The following is a 25,750-nucleotide window of genomic DNA, read 5'->3' on the forward strand; positions in this document are numbered from 1 at the left end:
ACTTGTTCAGAAAAACGTTGTAATGGAGTGGTAACATTTTTGGCATGGGCTCGTTTTTTTTGCCTTTCTTGGGCTGCTCTGCATAATGCTTATAAGCTTTTGTTTCAACACATATACACACAAAAATAGTGGCAAATTGAACTGCTGTAAAAAGCTAGACAAAGGCACTCAGGTGATGCTGTTTTATCTGACATGCAAGTATTTAATTGCAACTTTTTCAGCCATTATGTACTGGTCATGTACTGACACATATATTTAGTAAAAATATTTAAACATATATATAAAAAATAAACCTTTCAGGTTATACACTCCTTAGTGATGATATCATTAAGTGGCATTTCAGTGAAGTCAGGTGAGAAGTCTGTGAATTTGTGTCATTTGGGTGAATGTGAGTGGGTGGAGACCCATATAATAATCTTTGCCAGGTATGTGTAGGTGAATGCACCTGCATTGATAAACAGGACGAGGTAAGCATAGACTAAACATGTGCTTAGCACACAGTTGAGTGACATAGCTTTATTCTAGAGCCTATTGTGATTTACATATCACGGCAATCCAACCATATTCTGACCATGAGGTGAACAGTCAATTGACCAAGTGCAATGCATCATTAATCATCTACACCTGCTTAAAGAATGGACATGTGCCAATTCTTTGTCCTAAATGGAAATTTAAAATTGCCTCACAAAATTGCAAAGTGTAGCATTTTCTGTACATATTACATTGCAGGATATGTTTAGTGCAGTATGAGTGAGTATTATGTGAAAGTAATGGTTTTATCATTCTTATTATGAGATATGAATATGTTATATGTACATGTACTGGACAAACATTTACCGAGGTTTCTCAGAAATTTTCAGTGCGATCTATTTTTTTTCACATTTGTGGCAGTTAGTTGTACTTGTGTATGTTTAGACTTGCATGTACATGTGTATCGTGAGGTGTACAATTTTACAGTATATAAGTGTACAGCAGTGTAAAGGTTTCTTCAGGAAAACTTTTTACATGCACTGTTAAGGTCCATTATGTAGTAACATCATATTACACTTACATGTACATGTTACATGTACATGCCCCCTTCTGTACACACACACTATCACTTTCTTCAGTTCTTTTCTTCTCTGTCAACAGAATTAAGTAAACAATTACATGAACTTTTTGTTGCAAAATTAATGTGCATATGGGATACTCTTGTACATGTATGCATTTAGCGTAAGATGTATGCATGTTTTGACTGAATTGATGTCATAGGTTTATGTCTAAGAAGAAAAGTGATTAACAATTTGATATTCATTATGGACTCATTTAACTGGTTCATTACTAATAAAATTTTAGATTGTTCCAGATTGTTCTTAGGCCTCAGAATATTGGGAAATGGACATACTTTATTTGTGAGCATCTTACCGAGTCATTTCTTGGCCCAGTCTCCGGAACACTAATTTACCCCTTTTTTATGTTTTGTGTGCATGGATTTAAATTCAGAACAATGAATACTGTAATTTGTAGTCAATTTTGACAGGCAGGCAGGCAAATTGAACAGACCCTTTTGTTCAATCAGAATATTCTGAGAATTAGATTCAACTCTTATTCTGGATGTGATACATTAAATTGACAGTAACATACACACATGAGAGTAGTGATCACCACAAGGTGTGTATAGTAACTATATCTCTTTGACTCTACTAGCTACACTTTGATGCTGTACGCCATAGTTACCAGCACTGATTTCTTTATTAACAGCAAGAGCATTCAGATACTGTAGGCCAAACACATTTACTCTACATCTGACTGTTAGGTGGCACAGGCTTCTTTGGAGAGTCACCTACTGTACATATATATTCAGATTTGGCTAAAACCTCACTTACTCAAGGCCCACAATGAACATGCACTTTTTTCTTAAACTGGTGATATAAACAGAATACATGCACCTTGTATCTGTTTAGTTTATTAAACCTTGAACTTATCCTTTCACAGAGGGTTTTGCTTGCATAAGTCTCTTTTAACTTAACCCTGTTTGTATTAAATCATGTATGGCCATGGAAGAAGTACGTGCATGTACATGTAATTATTCCAAAATATCCTTGAAGAAGACCTTCACTATTGTGCTTTGATAACAACACTCAAATTACAGAGAAATTTTTTTTTACAAAGAAGGACGAGAGAGTTAGGGATATTCAGTACAATGAAGAAGACCGTTTATTTCTCATTGTGCAACAATTGCTTTGTTTTTCAACTTAGGTTGGGGTTATTTTTGCAGAGTGCAGTTATAGATGGCAGTAAGTTTGCTGACATTTGAGTACCAGCTGTGGAGTCCTTGGACTCCCCCAGCCCAGTTGTACTGATTGCTTGGCAGGGCAGCTAACTCGAGGTGTGCTTTGTCTTTAGGCTGTGTTTACCTGTACAAGTGTACAGAGTGTGATAAATCTGCTGACATGTCCAAACACGCTGGTGACCGTATACTCTGCAGACTCTCACAACATCTAACACATACATGTAGCTATCTTCAGGCATACAGGTATTCTATTTTCATATGAGTTTTTTGAAAGGCCAGCCTATGTTTGGTCATAGTTGAGAGGACTCACTAGTTTTCCCTTTTATTGAGGCACATTTACATGTATTTAAACTGTTCACACCATGGAGCTGGACACATTTATGCTTGTATATTAACTGAGCCTACATGTAACTGCCAATAAGCTGCTAATTAAATGACCTGCAAGTAAAATAATATGACGTAGATATTAATACATTTAGGAACAGTTTGAAAATACACTTTGAAAGTGAATGGAGGCTCCATAATTTCAGCATTCATTTCAAAAAATCATACACTACTTGTGACTACTTCATTTGTGCGTGCAATTTCCCATATTGTATGTAGTCTGAATCCTGTTAAACAATGAGGTAACTATACATGTACTCCATGTTTTACACTGGCTTTATATGTGTTGTCCACTGTAGATGCATGTAATGCACATATAAAATGTCAGGTACAAATCTCCTCAGTAAATAACTGTATGTACATATATATTGTATATCTGTATATGGTCATTCGCATGAAATACCGGTAGTTATGACTACAGTTAGTACATGCATTTGCTTGATTACTGATCTTTCCAAATTTTATATTTCAGGGCTCTCAATGTTTGTAAAGGCATTTGTGACAAGTACCTATAAGCAGTTGGTGCACTCTTAGGGTTGTTGAAGTGTTCTGTATGTTTACACAACGTTGAGATAGTTACATGTACGTGGTACATGTATTTATAGACCATTTGCCTCGTGTAATTTACATTTAATTTGATTTTTATTTCCATGCAGAAGCTTACATGCTTAACATGACTCTACTGAATTACCTTATACTATTGTAACATAACAGCATCTTTGCAGTAATGTGATGCCATTTTAGGACATGTCAAACTACAAAAAAGTGGGACCTCGTCCAGTGAAGTATGAATTGTGCTCTGATGCGACAGTAACCACTATTATCGATGAAGTCAATGATTTTCAGCTCCTTTAAAACTTACCCATTTCAACACAGTTTGCCCAAGCTTTCATTCTTTTTTCTAAGTGGCAAATGTATTTTGAGTATATTGCGAGCTTTCCAAACGACTTTACAAAACTAAAATTGGAGTAATTTTCTCTAAATTGGAGCTTGAAAACATGTATGACTGAAGTGGTCTCATTGAAAAATTCACATGCATTTTAAGTTTACCATTTTCACAGTTATCCATCTCTAGGCAAGGTGGAGAACCTAGTATTGTTACACCATAGTGCTCAGATAGTACACTGACATGTATACATGCATGTGCATGTACATTTGGGTTGGTAAAGCCTCTGAAAGCTGTTGACATTTGTATTAATGAAACAAGCACATTATGTATATGTATACATGTATTGCCCCATTCAACCCACTGGCTGTTTATGTAGTGTGTCACATACAGTGTACATGTTGAGAACATGCGTAGTACCCTTTAAAGGCACTATGTACATGTATTCTATTAAGTTTCAACTTATAATACCTCATGCCATATATGTATGTCATTTTCTAGGATAGAATTTTGAAGTGACACCATTTGCTAAAACAAATGCAAATTGCTTTAGCTTACATGTACATTGTTCATCCACTGTAGTCCAGTTAAATTTCAGAAAAAATGATTTGTTCTTGCAGATTGAACATGGTTGTTTGGGTTTTCCTTTATAGAAGTGTATGGGCCACTGTGCAAGGTAGCATCCTGAGTAAATCAATATCCTAGGGTATGGAAGCACTCACTAATTGATTCAGATTCCCAGCCTATATAGAGTGCTGGAAACCTACTGGCCCAGATTGGTGCAGGCAGGAGAATAATATTAGCTGGTTGTACGTGCTCATGTTGCTGCATGGCTGCTGGCTGCAGTCTTATATCACTACCACAGACACACTAGGGCAAAGATAAGAGAGGCACACTTGTGCTTTGAGGTGGTATATGTGCTAGCATTTAGCCCACATTTGACTCCATGTACATATAAATAGGCTAGCATTTGTGACGTCCAAGAGTTGAGATCTAGGGCTGTATGAGCTATTGGAAATACTTTTTATAGTACTGTATCTATATGTTCATGTGCATAACTATGTACCTGAACAGCCCATGTTCAATTAGATGTCTTTAAATTATAATCAGATGGATAATTCAGTTATTGATGCATTCACTACATGTACTATAGATCTTTGTATTAGGCTTGCTGCAAGCTTGCACATACAGTATACATGTTGGGCTCATGAATGTATGTATAGCTGACATGTAGTGCATGTATATTTCCTTATAACAGAACGCGAATCAACCTTCTAACACTACGTCCATGGTTACTGGGTGGAAAATTGGAAATTGCAGGTTTCTGTAAAGGCCACTGACACCATTGATCCTGTTCCATGATCTTATTTTGCAAAGCTAGCCATATCTGTAAATTGCAGAGTGACCGTCCGAAGGAGAACACATGCAGCTAATAAACCCCCGATATCATGAGTAACCATCCATCACCTCACCCTAACCACACTCTGTCTACCCAGGTGGTAGCATCTGATGGCAGATGATTAGGAGAATTATATATAAATCTATGGTAAATAACCTAAAATTTTAGCAACAAAAGTACAGCTTTAGAGGCATATAAATATCATAAATATTACCTTTGGTGCTGAAGCTTACATTTTCCTAGTAGAGTATCAAGGTACCATGTGAACAAATCTCGACATTATTCTAAGATTAATAGAATATGTACAACTTAGCTGTTGTCTTGGGTAAAAGTTTAGGTCCTTTATTGTAGATACAACAGCTAAGAAGGTATAATTTTTTCTGATGTATATTTGTTGACTTCTGGCCTCTTTAATATGGTTTAATAAAAACCAAACTGTATGTATAAAAACACAATAAGCATTGCTTGTCTTTTCTCAGTGTTGTGGCATTACTTAAATATATGTTAAACTATTCCATTGGAATAGCAGTACACTGTTGTAAATACATACATGTACTCCTGTATATAAATGTACCTGGTGAAAATTCTAGATGTGAATGTGTAACAGTGGTGTGTACTCTTTATATAATTATGTTGTCCATTAACTCAGAACAGAATGCATGTTATTGTCATTCAGTTCTTGTTTGTGATGTCATCTTTCAGAAGGACAGACAAGTTCATTAGTGGAGCTAGCTGCCCAGTCTGTGGCCTGTAATATTCCGTTTGAAGTGGTGGAATACTTCCCCCAGCCCATCCCAGAGTATCTTCAGCTGCGCATTGCTTTCTGGAGCTTCCCAGAAAATGAAGAGGACATCAGGTATGCCAGTCACTAAATTTAAGCCTGATTTTGTGGACATGATCTATTGGTATTTATACAGTCAAACCTGTCGTATGTGGCCAGTGAAGGGAGACCAGAGTAGTGGCCGCTTAGGGCAGGTGGCCACATAACACAGACTGGGTAAAAGAGCGAGCGAACACATAACTTATGTTTCTGAATATAACCAGTTGGTATTAATTTCAGATATGGTCGGTGTTTATGCCTACATACATTTAGTAGATATATAACAACAATATACTAATATTATATTGTCCCGGTAACAGCTTTATAGGCTTTCTGTAAGGTTTGCTGTAAATGTCTGAACAGTGGATATTTGTGGAAACATGTATTGGTTAATGCATGTTACATGCCAGTCATCCCCACAGAGATTGTATGATTGGGCATTCGAATTTACAGTGATAGAGTGTGAGCTATCCTGTAGAGAGATTGCTGTGTGGCTGTGTCCAGGCTATTATCTTTAACACAGTCATGCCTGGCTATCTCAATTCCATGTTTTTTGTATAAACAGCAAATAATATGCTGACTCACAAGTTTCTTGTGGGAATAATTTTACTTTTTCAGCTAATAAGGATGTTTGTTCATAGAAGTAGATGAGTAATATTTTGTTGCATTTATGTTATTTTTTCTAACAACACAAAGATCTTTATGTTTATATTCATCTGGTGTATAAAGACCTTCAGTTTACAAGCTCCAGAATACATGTATTTCACCTAACTGTACGTAATTGCACCTTGGTTTGTTGCTGGAAGGCCTGATATTATATACAAAAAATATAAATGCCCTAAAGTATCAGTGTCTTAACCATGTATTATTATAATTACATATACATGTAGTACACTTTTTCCAAATGTAGATCCACAAAGTAGGTGTGTTTGAAGATACAGGTATGACTGAATTGTGGATTTCAAATCCACAAGGATATGCAGATTGTAGGCTTATTACATGTGTTTATTAAATGTGTTAGAGGCTGTAGTACTTATACATGCTTTTGGCCTGCTCACAAACCTTGATTCAGGCCTCAGGAACACATGCAAAAATAAGGTCATTGATAGCTCTGCTTGATAACATATGACCTCCATAAGACTTGACATTGTTCTGTCTAAATGCATTGACCAGGCAAGTCAGTCATATAAAGGGGACAGTGCCTGGCTTGCCTAGGGACTGCAGACTGAGCTATAAACAGCCAAACAGACTCTGAGCTGGGGACTCCAACATGCCTAGAGGCCTGGCTGTCAGCTGATAACACATAGTAGCTGACCTTACCCTTACAAAGGCAAGCCCACAGACAAAGAGGGGCCTTGCATTTACTGTACATGCATGCACATGGGTCTCATTATCATATCCACAAGCAAGTAATTCAATTGTGTCTCTGATGAGCCATAGCTTTGCACTGTATCTATGCTTAATGCATATTCATGTATAAGCCAGATGTAATGTAACCTGGAATTGTGACCTTACATGTACATGCATCAAATGTAATGTAACACTTGATGATGCCACGTATAATATGACTCCTGCATGAACATACACACAAGGGTGGATCAAAGAAAGACAGTCAGATCTGGACCAACATATGTGATAATAAATGAAAAAAATAGCCATACATACATTTTGATATATTGTTTGATTTCTTAGTCTTTGCTACTTATAATTATGAGTGTTATAAATGAGAAATCTCTTTGACTACAATATGGGCAGTTGGGCATATCGGCAAACTATTGCATACTTCTTACCTGTACCTGTTCACAAACACATCTTTAATCAGGAACTTCAGGACAAACTGCCAAGGGTTGCATTTTAATAAAAATCAAAAGTATTATTTGTGTAGGAATATTTCATAACAACAGCCTACTCTCCAAGATTCACAAGTGCTGCTGTATTAAACAGATAAATACAGACAGTACAATAAATTATTACTTTAGAATTCTTTGTCTTCAAACTAAATATTTTCTGAATTTCAGACTTTATTCCTGTTTGGCAAATGGAAGTGCAGATGAGTTTCAGAAAGGGGAACATCTATACAAGGCCAAGTGTGTCCGTGATGCTCTTCAAATTGGTATGTGTTGCCTGCTGAAAGCCGCCTTGTATGTACAGTACAATAAGTAAGGCAGAAGAGAATTGTCTTTGTCATCTATGTGCTTGTTTTCCAGTACACTACACAGATCTTTATTCCAGCTATAGGATGAAACAAATGAAGCAGATAATTTAATGTATAACCTAAACATAAAAAATGATGACATTTTTTGTTACGGAAACCTTTGTCTTCTGTGGAATTCACTGTTTGAATTCTTTTCAAGTCGCCTATTTTCCTGATTCTTGTTGATTCACACACCTCATAGAGCCACATAAGAGTATTATGTAAAGTTATTAGAAAAACTGTGTCGGCTTCAAAGGTATCAGTTAAGGTCTTCATGTGCTTCAGAACTTTAAAAGGTGATTTTCACCAAGCTTTAGGTGAAATACAATATGTTAAGAAGTATTAGAGTTGCTCTCTGCCACTGTTCTTGTCTTCATTTATTTAAAGCAAACTGTGTTATCTTCATCTGGTTTAAATAACCATGTACATGTATTCTGTTATGAATGCATTTAAATATTGAGCATATAAGTATCTACATATGTACCAGATTTTGATCACTTTTAACCGAACCCCTGTTTAATTTTAGGATTTCACTTGAGTTCCACCGTAATACCTCCTCAAGGTCAAGGGTCGTTTAATGTTGCTGTTGTGTTTGATCGACGGCGGATCTCATCCTGCAACTGCACGTGTAACAGCACCCCATCATGGTGTGCTCATGTGGTAGCCCTGTGCCTCTACAGGATACACCAGGTTGGTAGATTATATGACAGAAGAGGAGTAAATGTAAAGGAGTAAAAGGTGTGAGCTCAAATTTGGCCTTTGACAGGATTCTGCCACTCTTCACTTCTTGTGGAGCCTTGGTTGCAAGAAGCAATCAACTGCCCTTGTTGGCCTGGTTGTGCAGTGACATGTTTACGAGAAACACTTGTATTCCACCAATATAGGTTGGGCATATCAGTTTGTCACATGTGAGGAAGTTCTCAGTAATTTACCAAAGGCCATTGGTTTACCCCAGGCACTCCATTTTCCTCCACCCATAAAAGTGAACACCATTGGACAAGTGAAATACATTTTAGTCTGGCTTTAAGCAGTAATCAGATGAATAAATCAAAGACTAAAAGATTTATCAGATAGGTTACCAAAGTCTTATGATGTGTATGATTTTACTACATTTATCTCGGGTCATACAGGAATTTTTATTTGCTTTACCATTGCAAAATTGTTTCACTTACTATTTTTTAGGCCAACTCGGTGTGTCTGAGAGCCCCTGTGTCAGAATCACTCTCACGCTTACAGAGAGACCAGCTGCAGAAATTTGCTCAATATTTAATCAGCGAACTTCCTCAACAGGTAACGCACACTTTCATGTATCCTGATGAGTTAAGCAAGCCTAGATCAGTTGAGAACAGTACTTTGTAGACACATTTACACTGAATGCAACAACAATGTTCTCAGCTGTAACATATGAGAAATAGAGTGCACTAAAGGGGATAACATCAGGGTGATGTGATTGTTGCCAAGCAAAGGTAGTAATTTTACCATTTCGCATGGTCTTGGCATTAAACTTTGTGTGGGTGTAGTTGTCACGTCCACTGTGAATCTGCATGAATCTCTTGTTATTCTCCAAGATAATTTAGCTATATCTCCATTCTATTTCCTCATTTTTGTCATTGTTGTTAATATTCTGTACTTACCACAAATGATAAATATCTTTGTTCCCTTTGTAGATTTTACCTACAGCACAGCGGTTGTTAGATGAACTCTTGTCCTCCCAGCAGAATGCCATCAATACTGTTTGTGGTGCACCAGGTAACACCTCTGCAGTGTGTTGTCAGTGTTATTTTTTAGGGATCTCAGCTTTTACCTCTGTGCATCTATAATGAATGTAATTGTTTATTTATGGCAATATTCAGATAGAAATTAAATTGTAATGTTAAGACAGTCAGCCATCCTTGGAAGAAGCAAGCTGATGTCAGTGACATACTTGCACTGTGGGATGCTGTAGATATTTTCAGTCTGTTGGGTTCAGCACTGTATTCTTCATCTCTTTAACGTTTTTTATTTTTCGTAGCACATTGCGAAGTGATGGGTTATCGAATTGAATGTGTAGGTTTTGTCATGAAACCTCAATCTGAAGATAGATTGGTGTATAAGAATGATCTTTATCAGTGATGACAAAGATTAATGAGTAAACCCTGGAATGCAGTTAATATCTTAGTGTCTGCTTAATTTATACAGATCCAACAGCTGGACCCTCAGCCAGTGAGCAGACATCCTGGTGTTTAGATGCTGACACACTTCATGAAAATGTGAAGAAAACTCTGATCAAGTTCTGTGTGCCCTCCCCCATGGTTTTCAGGTAAGTGTTTGTAGTGAATAACTTTATCCTTCAACACTGAGTTTTGCATTACCAGAATTGATCTTTATTATTTATTGTCTCTTTATTATAAGTTTTCTGCACATTCATCAAACTACATATTTAAGGAATGAATTGAAATGTAAAAAAAATCTCAATATTGAATTCTGATTGCTTAATTTCAATATGTACATGTTTACATATGTTTTGCCATAGTCAATATGTGAACATTTAGAGAAATTATAGGATCTTCTTGCCACTGCAGTGATGTGAACTACTTATCATCGACGGCGCCACCTGCAGCTGCAGAATGGCAGAGTTTGCTGCGACCGCTACGTGGTAGAGAGCCTGAAGGCATGTGGAACCTGCTGTCCATTGTAAGAGAGATGTACCGTAGGAATGACAGCAATGCTGTGCCCTTACTGGAGATTTTGACAGACGAGGTGCTGCAGTGTGAACAGGTAAGAAAATAGGATCTATTCCTTGTATCTCTAAAATTAGCAATTTGAATGCAACACATGCATGAATTTACCTTCACATATCCTGCAATCAAGAATAAAAGGAGGACAAATGTTTTTTCACCCTAGTTATATGCTGTGCATGTCTATACTGGTTTATTGTATAAAAAGTTTTCTAATTCTGCAACTGCTTTGAAACTATAGTATAATTTTCCAGTTTCAAGAGAAACAAAGTGGAATAAATCAGTGAGATGAAGGAAAAATTTGTATTGAACAGGGCCAACACCATGGTTGAGAAGGATTTAGTGTTAAAGAACAGGTTAACTTCCATAACTTTGGCAAGTTCTATAAAATTTGAAGATGAAATGATAATATTCTTATGTAATGTTGAATCAAATATGTCTAGTACGCCAATGTTTAAATAAGTCAGCATTACACAAAAGTACATTTATTGTGTCCTTTGTGACTTCAGCGATGTGCTCTTGCATGATATCTTTCTGGCAAAAGTAGAAACAGCAGAAAACTTTCCATAGGGCCCTTCAAAAAATAAAATAGCAGTTTTAATTTTTTGCCATTTTTTTTGTTGCAGTTTGCAATCTTTTTTGCAGTTAAAAACAAACAGTGACTTTGTTTATAGTTAACAGTAGTTATATAAATCCCTTTCTTTCTCCATTAGATCCTTGTGTGGTGGTTTTCAACCAAAATCTCCTCCTCGTACCTGAACATGGCCAATCACATCAGTCGTGGAAATGGTAACAACAGCTCAAGTGGCACTCAGCACGCGGCATCAAGTTTGTGTGACGAGCTAGTGACACTATGGAGACTTGCTGCTCTCAACCCCAGACTCTCCCCCATACAGAGAGAAGACCTGGCTGCTAAGTTCAAAGAGTGGCACATATCCACGATAGACAAGGTGCGCAAAGCTCGCGGAACCAGTTATGGCGGAACACTAAACAATATGAAGAAGAATGACGTGGAGGTGTTCCCAGGGTTCAAACCCTCACTGGAGGCGTGTCAGATGGACTGGAGTGATTACCCCATTACAGGGGTCACCTACAGTGAGAATGGCTGCTCACATCTCCAGTACAACTTCAGCCGCAGTCATGATGGAGACATGAAAAAGCCATCAAGGGTTCAAACTGTCACAGTCTGTTCTGAGGACCTTATTAGTACAGACAACAAAACAACGATAGTTCAAGGCCCAGGAAAGCTAGCAGAACACGCGCTAGCACGGTCTCAGGAAAAACAATCTAAGTCACACAATAGTTTGCGAAACTTCTCTCATAGTGACAGATCTCAAAATGACGGTGCTTGTAGCTCAGGGTCTGAGGGGTTTTGTGAGCCTGACAGGGCTGACCCTCTGTTTAGAGACTCTGATTCCAGTCTAGACATTGCTAAGGATCATGGTGTCGTACAGTACACACCTGGCCACTGTGTTTATCATACCAACTCTGGCCCTCATCCTCCAACTCACAGTCGGGACCCCCAGTCAACTGGTCCATGTGAAAGAGTTGGGGCACAGAAAGCGGCAGATGCTGACCCGCTGGATGTAGACTCAGACACCTCGTGCCAGGGAACGCTAGCCACTGCAGCAGCTCCCTCACAGAGCTTACCAAAACCTGCTGTGGACCATTCTATGTCAGACACACAACACTCCAGTGACGAGTTCCTCATTTACTTCTATGATACCAAAGCTAAAGTACCAGATTCAGACAAGAAGAAAAAAGACAAAACTGAAGAACCAAATTATTTTGCTGGTTTAAAAGCCATCAATGATTGTCAAGAGGTATTGATGGAATATGGAATTTTCATTTCTGCATGTACTGTGAAGGGGATGTTCGCATAGTTCACATGCACAGTTGTTAAATCTGTCACACTATTCAGAATCTGTAATTTCTCCCTCCGATAAGTACAGCAGCCGTACTTTTCTAAATGTGTCTGGCAGATCTGAATTGTCTAGCCAAGCACATTTTGGCCATGTCACTATACATAAAGAATCAGAGCTAAAACACACTGCACACTTCCTACTCCCTCCCACCGCTAAACACAGAAATAGTTTATTATGTAACACTAGAGTGTGCAACCCTTTTAGTGGAAGAAAGACCCCATAACTGTACATTCCTGAATAATAAAGTCCTCCACGCTTTGTTCCTCGTACTTTTTTATCCAGGAATGTATAGTTACAAAGCCTTTCTCCACACTGAACAAGAGAGAGGGAAGGATGTAGGGTAAGAAATGCCTGTCCTGATGATACTTTCCTGTTATATTGGAGGCCATTTGCATTCTTCCCAGTTTAGATATCAGAAAACAAATCTTTTCTCTTGCATTCTCCAATGTGGAACTGTCATTGTTCTCCACAATGAAAACAAATTTCCATTGATAATAAACTTAGTTTGACTTTCAGATTGTTGTTCATGATGATTAAAAATGACAACATTCACATAACTGGCATAAATGTAACTGGCACATCAAAAGATCAGAAGAAAAAATAACTGGGAATAACTAACCTCCCAGGCCCAGAAGAAGTTTGCATGAAGTCTGAGCCAACTGTTTCTTTGATGATATATCTGATCTTAAGGTTTTTATTATTCATGATCTACACAGTACTATGAAATTAGAATTACTTCAGGGCTGAAATAAACTGCTTTTGTGGCAGACATGTTTTACAGGTTGGAAGTGGAAGGAAAGCTTTAACATACCTCTGCTAGATTCATATGCGTGTCACTGTAGTAGATTGCCAGTGAACAGTGTTTTAAATGTAAATTGCTTGATGGTTTTCCAATGTTTATGTCATTGGCACAAAAATATTGAAAATTCTCCATCTTCATATTTTTAGAAATAACAAATGAACATTGTGTTCAATAAATATATACGAATACAGATGTGTTAATAAGTACATGAATATGTTGATGTAGGACCATGCCCTTTTCTTCCAATGCCATTGTGCTGTGTACAAACAGATGACTTCCACTTTGAGCCATGTTGTATCTCTAACTGAAGAACGCCCGTATTGTTTCTTTCATTGTTTGCACTGTATCATGGAATTCTTTTAACATGGCCACTTTTACAGGTTGCAAAGCCAGTTGTTTTGAACTAAAATCACAACCTCTATATTACATGTAGTTTCATCAGAAGGCCATTATCTAGAAGTATGCAACTTCCCTATAGCCAGTCTCCAGGGCTCTTTACATTTTTCTTTGATCTCTAACACGTTATGTGATGTGTCTGCAAAGCCATGTATTTTTTTCTGTCTATTGTGCAGCATATGCTTGAGAAACGTCTGAGGCACGGTGGGGAAAAATGGTTCAGATGTGGGTGTGTTGCAGCAGACTTAAAAAAAAGATGACAATAGAGAATTTGTAAAAGGACAACAATGTATTTGAAAGTAATTGTTTTAGAGTTGCTTGAAAATAAGAAAACAATCATTGGGTTCTCAACGGTATAGCAACAATGATTAGCAAAGTTGTAGTTTTTAAGTATAGAGTTTCGGTTTCAGGGTGTGACAAGTTCTTGTAGCAGCCGTTTACAAATGGCTTTGACCTTAACAGTTTCTCAGCACATTAGATTTCCCATGATTCCGTTCACAATTTCCACCCAAGAGGTTGGCATTTTTCTCCACCAGATGGCGCAAGCTACAGACAACATAACATATGTAATGTACTGTGGAGACAAGCTATAGGGAAGTTGAATATTTATAGGTAATGGACTCCTGGTTTCATTGAAAATGGTGAATGAGATGCGGATGCATTGTCCATTGATCTTATTGTACGTGTTGAATTTCCCATCACTTTAAACTTATTTATATATTTGATTGGTTTTATGCCTTACTCAAGAATATTTCACTTGCACGATGGCAACCAATATCGTGGTGAAAGGAAACCGAGAAAACCTGGGGGGATCCCACAGTCATCACATTATTAGACCTTGCACTGCGGAAAGGACCATGATGGTTTTGTGCTGTTTAATTGATTTGCATCTCAGTGCACAGTAATGTAATGGTGATATTTGAAATCATCGTTTTACAGCTACATAATTCATAGACATGTCAATAGCAGTGTTATTTACTGTTGACTTATGGACATACTTGTTCTTCTTTTCAGAACCAGTTTGCTAGAGCTGAGGCACTTCATGCACATGGTCACACCAAAGAGGCTAGCAAGCTGGCCAAGCAGCTGGCTGAGGATATGTTAGACAATCCACCTGACCTTCTGGCCGAGGCAGCCAACCTGGCAGCTATCAAGGGCAAGGGTCAGTCTCCACACAAATTCTATATCTCAACATTTCAAGAAATTTTGAAGTACTTAAACTTTCACTGAACAGTTAGCCTCTTCTTATCTGTAATGTGGGGGATGGTGGTGATGAACACATTAATAATTACTGGTTGATAATGGTATTGTAAGTCGACAAAGAAGTAAGGTCTTTATGAAAATTGACAGTCTTATTTTTTTTATATGGATAGATCAACTGTAAGTGTACTGTATATATATATATATATATATATATATATATATATATATATATATATATATATATATATATATAGGTATTCATAATTCAGTTTGGTTCCCTATTGGTAATTAGGAAAGAAGAAGAAGGCCCAAAATGTGATCAGCATGCTAGCCAGTAACACCCTGTCTAAGGCAGCTTTCTTGTGCAGTGTGTTGGCGGAGGACCCAGACTGTCACCACCTTGCTTTCAAGATTGGCATGTTTGGCCTGGAAATGCCCAGACCACCTGCCTCTTGTAAGGCGTTAGAAGTAAGACAGGTGCTCAATACTTCTCCTATGACCTTCAGGTTGCTCCAAACACTATGGGAAGACATAACTTGTAACATGTAGCTGTATTTGTGCTCTGTAAAACTGAATGTGATGACAGTTTGATGTATACATGTAATGCTTAAATTAGCCTTTTCTGTCAGAAGCAACTAATTGCTAAAACTGCATTCGAAAGGTTTGATTTGTCATATCAACAAATGCAACAAGTCAGATGAAAATGTGACAAGTTGTTTTGCATAAAATTTATACCTTTAAATGACAAATGGCAAACTGTGAACCCATTTAATAGATATGCTAGAGAATTCCTCGGAGAATCATCATACAATTGGCTTACCTCTCATTTTTACAACTTGACATTTGTTTCAGGTTAAGCTGGCGTATCAGGAGTCTGAGTTGGTGTCCCTTCTGAAGAAGATTCCATTGGGACCGAGTGAACTGACTGTTTTACGAGATAGAGCTGAACAGCTAAGAGATGGCAAACTCAAATCTAGGGGAGAAGCTTTACTACCTCTAATGTTGGCCAGTTTCATCTTTGACTCCTTATGTTTGCCAAGTAAGTCTTGGTTGTAGCTCTTGTTGTATTAGTGCAAGGCTCAAGAGTTTTCTCCCCTTGATAAGGTGTAATTCTGATATGCCTTTGTCCAATTTAATTTAACACAGATTAACATCTATCATTCTTGTTCTCTTCATACAGTGGTTTTTAATATGCATACCACCATATCTTGAAATCTATCATTCTTGTTCTCTTCAGACAGTGGTAATGACCCAGGAGTCTCTCACCAATGCCATCGCTGTTAGTTCAAGTCCCGCTCATGCTCGCTTCCTCTATGGCCGTACGTGGGAAGGTCTACCAGCAACCTGCGGATGGTTGTGGGTTTCCCCCGCGCTCTGCCTGGTTTCCTCCCACCATAATGCTGGCCGCCGTCGTACAAGTGAAATATTCTTGAGTACAGCGTAAAACACCAATCAAAATAAATAAATAAATGAAATGTTCTGTCAAATTTAGTTCAGGGGCATGAAAGGATGAAGAGATCAGACTTTAACACTATTAGAAGATTGCGAATCTCCATCCAGAGCTTGAAATTAATACAGAATAACTGATTTGCCCCTTGAGTGACCTATGACGCAGAGAATGTCAGGTCAGTGGGACTTCAGTGGTTTATAACCTGTTTGTAACTGTGATATGTTTTATCCTGCAGTGTTCCCTGTGAATGGTTCAAACAGCAGACCTCCTAGCCGCTCTGTACAGGTGACAGCCAGGTTACCCAGTGATGAGAAACTAGGCTTTGAAGCTGCTGTAGCAGCACTAGGTGAGAAGAATTAAGATTTGGCCTTTCAGTGTACATGTAGTTGAATGAATTCGAAAAATCTGTTAAATTGATTTTGAAAACATGCTCTTGAATATATGAGTACAATCTTAAAGGCACAAGTTAAAAAGTCCATTTCAGTGTGAAATTGTACTGGTGATAAAGTATTTTGTTTACTAAATCTGAAAACAAAGATTTCTGAATATATCGTCTGATGCTTTTTAAAGTATGCTATTATCAGAAAGTAAGATTTTCTCTTGTGCTGAATGTGTTTTCGGTAGTCATTTGTTTGGTATCCTGTTTGGCAGGTTTGAAGGCTAATGTGTCTGAGGCAGATCATCCATTGTTATGTGAAGGAACTCGCAGGCAGAAAGGAGATTTAGCAATTGCCATGCTGGTTCACTACAAAGATGACCAAGTCAAACTCAGCAAGGTAAAGTATGGCCTAACTGGCAACTGTGTAGAAATCCAGATATATACTTCATGTGCAGTAACAATAACATGGAAAAAAAGATTCTTAAGCTGTTAACTAGTCTTTATTATATAACCTAGTTCCTGACAAAGCTCTTTCATTTGGCCACTCTTTCTTTTACTGTTAGATCATGGACAAACTGCTGGATAAGGAGGTACACCAGCTGTTTAAGGCCCCTAGTCTAACCACCTATTTGGCCAGCAAGTCCACTGGATGTACAGCTGTATCAGTAGCTACAGGAGAGACACGAGCAGGACCTGAACCTGCCTCACCTGCCCGATCTGCCCAGTCCGCACCCCCTGTTGGGGCTGTGGGTGAGAATGAGTCCATGTCACCCCCAGAGGTGCGTCCCAGTCAGCCTGAGAGCCAGGAGGCCACACCCACCAGAGAGAGTAACCATTCTCTGCTAGCTGCCCGTAAGGATGGGGGAGCTGCTGTGCACAGTCTTGAGTACCTGAATTTAGAGCAGTCTCGGGGCCAGCAGGGCCCAGTCACCAGTGGGGCCAGGCCAAAAACAACCTACCCTGCCAGGTATAACAGGTACGTTACCATTGGTGCCCTTTAGTTGGTACATATTTTTTTTACATTTGTTCAGGGCTTTATGGCAGATTTTATGCTTGTTTGCTTAAAACTTGGTGATCCACCAAATATTACATGTATGCAGTTTGTAACCATTGCCTATATTGAACAGGTTATTCACATGCATTGATAAAGTTGTGTTTTCTTGTGTTCAGCGGTAAGGACACAGAGGACAGTTCGGCATTGGAGGAGGAAGGAGATGATTTCAAAGCTTTAGAAGCCAAACTCAGGTGTATGAGCATGAAGAAGAAGCCTTCACAAGGTATGAATGGGAATTGTCTGCACATGTATTTTGTTCTGGTGGTTACTGGTATAAACTTACATGGAGATCGACACGCTAGTAAAATATTTGTTTTAATAAAAATTACAGTTCTTGATAATTGAAAAAGGAGTACCAGGCTAAACAGTGGCTTTGTGTCCTCAGCTCATACAGTTATTAGGAGTAATTTGGGTTTAATTGACAAAGGGATTGAGGCAGTGTGAAAATGAAAATATGTTTGGTTTTAGGAATGGCAAGTATTGACAGCAGTGCCCCTGAGACTACCTCTAGTGACAACTCCCCAACACTTGTCCGACGTCACTGGGCAAAACATCAAGGGCCTGGCAGTGACAGTGGAAGCAGTGGGAAAAGCAGTGATTCCATTGGCTCTAGTAGCTCTGGAGACAAAGGACCGAGGCCTAAAATCAGAGACGAGGAGAGGTGGGTTGTCTCCCTTGATCCATATTTGTTCGTCCTGTTGATAATATAAGCTCGTCTGTGTCACGCAGAGCCAGTTAACCTCCAGATTGTTTAGTGGCTTAAATTGTTTTGTGAATTACATATTAGATCTGCATCAACCAATTAAGTATCAGTGTGATCATTGCTCAGTGATTAGTTCTGATATTTTTTCATACACAAATAACCTTTTCCTGTTTTGTGTCTTTTATTGTAACTTAAAAACATAAGGCGATATCGTGTGTGACATAAATTTTATTAAATTGGAGAAGATGTTTAATTGACTCTTTGCAGTATGATAATATGTGTTCCCTGATTACTGGTATTAAATGATGCTATGTAATTTTACATCAGATGCTTGCCTTTTCTGTTGCAGTCCTGTATGGTCTGTCAATAACAGGGTAATACCCCAGCTAAATTTGGATTCGAGAAGCTCCACTCCAAACATCAAGGGACTCAGGTGAGAGTGTATTATTTACCTTTCTGACTTTAACAAGAAGGACATGTAAACATTTCTGAAAGAAACATGTGTCTAAGTCTTATTCTTGAAGTTTTGTAGTGATATGGATTATTTCCATTATGATTCAAATATTTGTTGAAGGCTGTTTAGATATTTTCTTTGGTTTTAAATGACTATGTGTTCATGTATTTTCTGTTCTGTTCTGTTCAAGATTGTTGTTGTGTTTTAATCAGGTACAAAGGTAAAAACAGGGTCATGCCTACTATTCCAAATCAACCAAGTGAGGCTTCTGCTCACTTCATGTTTGAGCTGGCAAAGACGGTGTTGACTAAGGCTGGAGGGAACAGCTCTACTTCTTTGTTTACCCAGCCCACAGCTGCTAACAATCATACAGGCCCACACCGAGCTCTACATCTGTGTGCATTCCAGATTGGGCTGTATGCCCTTGGACTTCACAACTGTGTCTCGCCTAACTGGCTGTCAAGAACATACTCTTCACATGTATCCTGGATCACAGGTAATTGGAGCTAAATGTTGAGCGGCAGTTTTAACGACTCTCGCTGCCTGAGAGGCAACACACCTCTAGCATAAATTACAGGGTGTTAAAGATGGAGGACGTTATGAACTCAACGATTTATGTCAGCTTTGCCGTTTTCAGGCTTTGCAAGTCTGGCGAGAAAAAATCGCAAAATTATGCAGCAGGCACCACCAGATAGAAAAAAATGTGCTCTCTTCAGCCTATAGTGTCATGTTTCTAAGTTTTTATCTCCTTTAATGTTTTTTTATTGATGAGAGGGTACCCTCTCTGGGTCAGATGGTAAAATAGCTTCTTCGCTGCTTTTGTTGCACCACTGAAATCACATGTTCAAACCTGCTTCAATTGTGGCTTTAAGTTGGAGGGGTTGTCTGATGTAAGTACTTGATGAAGAGATGATGATTTAATTTGGGCACTCTGGTTACCTCCACATATATACCGGCAGTCATAAAATTGAAATGTTGAACACTAATCAAATAAGTATGAAAATACATAATTATCGATATCTGTTTCAGGTCAGGCTATGGAGATTGGGGCACCAGCCATCAACATCCTGATAGAAACCTGGGAAGGTCACCTGACCCCACCTGAGGTTGCTTCGCTAGCAGACAGGGCTTCTCGTGGACGAGACCCAAACATGGTCCGGACAGCTTCGGAGCTGGCTCTGTCCTGTCTACCCCACGCTCATGCCCTCAACCCAAGTGAGATCCAGCGAGCTCTGATACAGTGTAAGGAACAGAGTCGTGATATGTTGGAGCGGGCATGCCTGGCTGTGGAGAGTGCTGCCAAGGGAGGGGGAGTGTACCCTGAGGTGCTGTTTGATGTGGCCAAGCGCTGGTATGATCTGTCAGAGCAAGCTTCAGCGGTCGGGGCTAGTGGAAATGTCCGTGACAGGAATCACAGGGAAGCCCATGCAGCAGGCGTTGACCACTCCACTGACCAGCCTGCCGTGGCGCAACCTGAGATCCCTGTCCCTGTTGCCCCAGACAGGCCCAGCCCTACCAGCTCCCACTCCCAGATAGGGGCATTCGGTCAGCCGATTGTGTCCCAAGCCCAGATCTCAGCCCCCCAAGTTGTGCCTGTGGCTGGTCAGCTTCCCACCCAGTCCATGGTCATCCCTTACCCTATCCCACCAGGCAACCCATCACACCCCCAGCTACCACCTCATGCCTATGTTCCCTACAGTTATGTTCAGCCCATTCAGTCATTAGCACACCACTATAGTCAGCCTCACATTCCTGTCCACACACACAACATCCACCCAGCATATGTCACATACCCATACCAAAATCAGCCAGCATTCAGCAACTTACAGCCCATCCATAACCTCCCTCCAGGCCCCACCATGGTGTACCACCCATCTGCCACCCACTTACGCCCTCCACCCACAGCCATGCCGGTGTACACAAATCAGATCACTACTGCACAGACAATGAACAATGCCAGTGTTACCCTGGCGTCTATCCAGCCAATGCACCCAGTGGAGCACCTGCTGCAACCTGTGGAGCAGCAGCAGCAGCAACAGCAACAATCGCAGAACATCACTCCCCCACAGCCTATGTTACAGTCCACGGTGAGGAACCAGGCACAGATGAACTATCTTATGGCAGCCTATAGGGTAGGCATGTTGGCCATGGAAACCCTGGCACGCCGGGTGCATGACGACCGGCCACAGACCAAGTATGCACGGAACCCACCTTATGGGGAGGATGTCAAGTGGCTGCTGGCTGTTGCTATGAAACTGGGTAAGCTATCCACAGCAGTCGTGTCTGTCAGGTTATGTGTATATGTGAGCAAATCTAAATCATTACTCTTAAATTTAAAAGAGAAGAAAACATGAAAATAATGCCAAAATCGGAAGAAATAGTGTTAAAACTTATTTGCAAATATGGTCTTTAAGATTTTTTAATTTCTTTTCTTTTTTTTTTCTTTTTTTTTATTAGGAGAAAAGGATATTTTTGTATGATGGGTATTTGGGACCGCCTTTTGGTACTTACCGTCATTGCATAATAGTGTTCTAAATAAGGATGTGATGCATATCTAATAAATATATTTGAATGTAAATTTGTTGTTTGTATTCAAAAATAGGCATTTAATTTGAATGATGCTAATATTTATGAATGTATTAAAAACATAAATATAATCAAAATTCAGATTGATCACATTTGTTAGCTCAAAAGACCAAATTCATGTTCAAATATATTTATTGAACATGTGTTATATCCTCATTTACATGTATAACATTACACAAAAACTATATATACCAAAAGGTGGTCCTGAAAACCCACAGTACATTTTCAGGTGTCATTTTCTCTTTTAAAGAAAATTGAAAAATATATTGAAGACCATGTTTACAACTAACATTTTTTTTTTTTTTTAAATTTTTATGTTTTCTCCACCTTGAAGTACATTTCATATACTTTAGAGTGTAAGATATTGGTTTTCCAATTTTGTTCCTTAAACACATTGTTTGTGATTTTTTTATGATCAGGGTATGTAAATTTTGATCAATTTTCTGACAATATGTTACAGGGTATGCCTTGCATGTTGATGGTACAGAGTTTTCTTGCTCTCCTGCAGGCACAAACTACTTGCAGCAGTTTTGTGCAAGTGCGGTCAACGCAGTTGTCAGTCCGTTCATTCTGTATGACATTGCCGTTGAGTCAGCTCATATCCTGGCCAGGAATAACCCAACACAAGTGTCCAATCATCTGAGGTCAAACATACTCAACCCACTTGTACAAAAATGCTTGCAGATGTAAGTACATGTGTATTATAACTATCTAGCCACATTTTTCAGACATTACTGAACATAAATGTCACAAAGTGTGTTTAAACTAAATTTGATTGTACTTGTTAAATTCATAATTTTCTGTGAATAGTTTATATATTATGACAGGTAGTAACAAAACATTTTAGGTGTTTGTGACAGTATATGCATAGTGAATACAGATAAGGGGTGTACAGGTGTAAATATGCTTAAAAAATTAGATGACACTGTATACGTCAACAGTATACTGCAACCTCTACTATCAAAGCACAAGGAATGAAAAATACAGAATAACATTGTCAGTGAGTTATTGTAATAGAACCCACACAGGTTGATGCGAAATAAAAGTAGTAACTTCATTCAAATTCAGTCCTCTTGTGGAAGAACTGAAATACTAACTTTATTGGGTTATTTATATGTAGGCCTACATCTACATGTATACCGGGTAGTCGTGTATAGCTACCGAGGAAAGAATCTCTGCATGTCAACCTCTGTAGTGAAGTGTTGAGTATTTGAAAAAAAAAAACTGTGTTCTGCGGCACCACATACAGTACTTGGAAAGTCAGAAGTAACCTACATACTCCCTCTCTTTCAAAGTGGGGAGTACCATACTCCCTCTGAGAAAAAATTATATGTAGCACTATGAAGAAATAGAGAAAAATCCCCTGGTGAGGAGAATTTACATAGGAAAAAAATAATAAAACGCCTTCTAAACTTTCTACATTGTTATATTCAGAATGTAGGAAGTTGAGAAGATGTTTTATTATTTTTTCCCTATATTATATTTTGTGGTGTGTAATCCACACTTTGGGCCTCCAGAACCACGACGATTATGCTACTATTTGGCTTGTTTGTTGACAGGTTCATCCAGTGTGCACATCAGCGTATTCATCACATCAACCAAAATGATTATGAAGATTTTATCACCATTGTCTGCAGCGCGCGGAATGCATTCTTCATGACCCCAGGAGGCATTGTTCAGTTCAACGAGTTTTTACAAAGTCTTCGAAGATCCAAGTCTTGTCGTAAAGATCTCTGGACACGAATAGTCAATGCTTTAAGCACTGGGGGCATTTGACCCTTAACTTATCTTAGACCATTTCTCTCATCTTGGAATACATGTTCTTATATCTTTACCGTTTCTCTTTTACATGGCAGTGATTGTGATTCACAGCCTTTAACCCAGGAAATGACATTGAATTTTAGACTTGTCTGAACTTGTGTACCATGTATATTGAATGATCCTATGTTTTTCAGTGTTTGATGCATATACACATACAACAACTTTTTTGTTGGTTCTTTTTTATTTGTTTTTTGTTGCATGTTATTATTATTATAATTAATTATTAATTTTTCAGGTTGAAATTTAGCATGTGTTATTTTCTGAACTGAATTTGTATTGTTGTTCTTTATTTTATCCCATCTGTTGTGTACGTCATGGCCCTGTACTTGTTGCCAGATATGTTCATATTGGATTTTAAACAAAAATAGTATATTCATACATTATATATTAGATATACACTTGGAAACATAGTTAATATAAAATAAAGGGTACATTGGCTGGCCAGCTTATAGTCAAAATGTAGAGAAAGGTTGTGAGCAGGGACGGGTAACTAGAAAAGGGTAACCACCTACTACTCATGATATATCACCATAACACCTAAAAACTAAGTTAAGTCCAAAAGCTGCCCTCTTTTCTGAATTGTTTTTATCCATCACAATGTTGGTTCAATTAAGAAAAATGCACTTAAATCTTTTGAAGAAAACAACAGCTTTTGCGAGACATGTGCTCAGCCCTTCAGACCAGACTTTTCTGGGCAAAAAAAAGAACAAAAAAAAGAGAAAAACTCATTCTGGATGTGGTTAGCATACTGTTTGGAACAAAATTTACTGTGGTCAATTTCATACATGGGACTTACGTTCACACTACGTTTTCCTCAGCTTTTCATAACTTTTTGCTAAGTCATGTGGTCTAGTGGTGTTGTAACATAAGAGATACTATTTCAAAAAATTTTATGAGAAATTGAAGTTCTATGAACCTGACTACTGACGCCTTTGCTTAGTGATGTTTGATTCCAGGAAGATTTAAGCATAGAAAAAAACAGTGTAAGGTCATCAAACGACTTGACAGTCTAGTTGTCCTCAGATGCCACTTTTTAACCCATCTTGCTTTTCGCTGAATTTCTTTCATCCAGATGAAACTAACATTGAGTATATATGTAAACTGGGTGACTGTGCCAAAGGATAGATTTAATCAGTCATCGGCATTAAATTCAATTATTTCTGGCCATACTTAAATACATTCTCATGTGTGTAGGTGATGTCATTGTTTTGTAACGGTAATGTCATTTTAGTCAACTGATGGTATTTGTTAAGACATACATAAGTAAAGAAGGGCCCACAACCGACGGTCATTTTGCTGGAATTTTAAAAGAAGAAAAAAAAAGCGAGATCTAGTCCCACGAACTGGCCGTCGTTACCAACTTTTAACAGATTTATGCGGTTTTAGAGTAGTAATCGAAAAGCAGAATTCTACCATTATCACAGGAAAAATGCATTATGACAGAGGAGAACAAGACTGCAACTGGCTGGCACATGTCCTGACGAGCCATGCAATTAGGTCACAGTACAACTATGCAGTGATTAGCCAGCTGTAAAAACTCGCTGTCAATTACGTTATGGTTACCTAGTCAGCGCTAAATAAATACATTGTTTGTTTTTTTTTTAAAGAAATCTCCCAGTCAAGTGGCAAAGCATAAAACACAGTGTGGAGACGTGTCTAGAAATTACAATGAAAATGTTTTATGGATTGTGATTGTAGTCAGCCGTTCAGTCGACATTGCTTACAGTGATATGTCGTAGTTTGTATTGTTGAGCTGTTATAAAATTGTAACCCATTAACACGCCCTGGCTGTTTGATATATATGTGTTCTGTATTATCTATCATCTAACTTGACTTTAATTCCGATCTCCGTTCATCTGTACAAACTGCTCACGTGTGAGATCACCGAGAACTGTCATCTCGTGCTGTAGTGAGCCACTCCAACAAAATCGTGTCCCATTGTTTCTAACTCCGTTCGTATCGTCGCATTTCCTGTGGTGTGGTGAAAATTGGCATGTTTTGCTTGCTGATGTACCCTCATAAGAAATTCAGAAAAAAATCAATAAAACATTTTAAAAATCATGATCAATATGACCCCATTTTTCCTTGTTTCATTTTCTGTTTTCATGTTTCTGATTCCGATCATTCAATACCCGTATAGCGTGAACGATTTTAGATATAGTTAGGAACTTGACACGCAAATGAACTCCACTGTGTGTGTGGAGCTATACATCAGAGCATGACGTACAGTAGGATTCCGGAGCAAGATTTCCAAAGGTTGCGGACATTTTTGAAAGTACTTGAATTTGATTTCTCAATGTTAATT

At 38.5% G+C, this 25,750-nt stretch overlaps 1 protein-coding gene across 4 annotated transcripts in view; it reads left to right on the plus strand.

The window, feature by feature from the left end:
- The window catches only part of LOC135468405 (zinc finger SWIM domain-containing protein 8-like), a 32,333-nt gene extending 6,818 nt beyond the window's left edge, over window positions 1-25,515 (plus strand). The window contains exons 2-22 of one of the 4 annotated variants that reach the window (XM_064746653.1): window positions 5,644-5,797; window positions 7,780-7,874; window positions 8,482-8,645; window positions 9,138-9,245; window positions 9,623-9,704; window positions 10,134-10,254; window positions 10,517-10,712; window positions 11,386-12,495; window positions 14,810-14,957; window positions 15,291-15,475; window positions 15,851-16,037; window positions 16,684-16,794; window positions 17,100-17,224; window positions 17,391-17,803; window positions 17,998-18,104; window positions 18,350-18,542; window positions 18,934-19,017; window positions 19,251-19,534; window positions 20,068-21,297; window positions 22,085-22,310; window positions 23,184-25,515. In XM_064746653.1, the coding sequence (XP_064602723.1) occupies window positions 5,644-5,797; window positions 7,780-7,874; window positions 8,482-8,645; window positions 9,138-9,245; window positions 9,623-9,704; window positions 10,134-10,254; window positions 10,517-10,712; window positions 11,386-12,495; window positions 14,810-14,957; window positions 15,291-15,475; window positions 15,851-16,037; window positions 16,684-16,794; window positions 17,100-17,224; window positions 17,391-17,803; window positions 17,998-18,104; window positions 18,350-18,542; window positions 18,934-19,017; window positions 19,251-19,534; window positions 20,068-21,297; window positions 22,085-22,310; window positions 23,184-23,400 (5,540 nt within the window). In that variant the 3' untranslated portion in view covers window positions 23,401-25,515. The remainder of the gene's footprint in view (window positions 1-5,643; window positions 5,798-7,779; window positions 7,875-8,481; window positions 8,646-9,137; window positions 9,246-9,622; window positions 9,705-10,133; window positions 10,255-10,516; window positions 10,713-11,385; window positions 12,496-14,809; window positions 14,958-15,290; window positions 15,476-15,850; window positions 16,038-16,683; window positions 16,795-17,099; window positions 17,225-17,390; window positions 17,804-17,997; window positions 18,105-18,349; window positions 18,543-18,933; window positions 19,018-19,250; window positions 19,535-20,067; window positions 21,298-22,084; window positions 22,311-23,183) is intronic. The other 3 variants (XM_064746671.1, XM_064746662.1, XM_064746678.1) reach the window with 3 other exon arrangements.
- The last annotated feature ends 235 nt before the right edge of the window (window positions 25,516-25,750 follow it).

This window comes from Liolophura sinensis, chromosome 1 (assembly GCF_032854445.1).
Source record: "Liolophura sinensis isolate JHLJ2023 chromosome 1, CUHK_Ljap_v2, whole genome shotgun sequence".
NCBI lineage: Eukaryota > Metazoa > Mollusca > Polyplacophora > Chitonida > Chitonidae > Liolophura > Liolophura sinensis.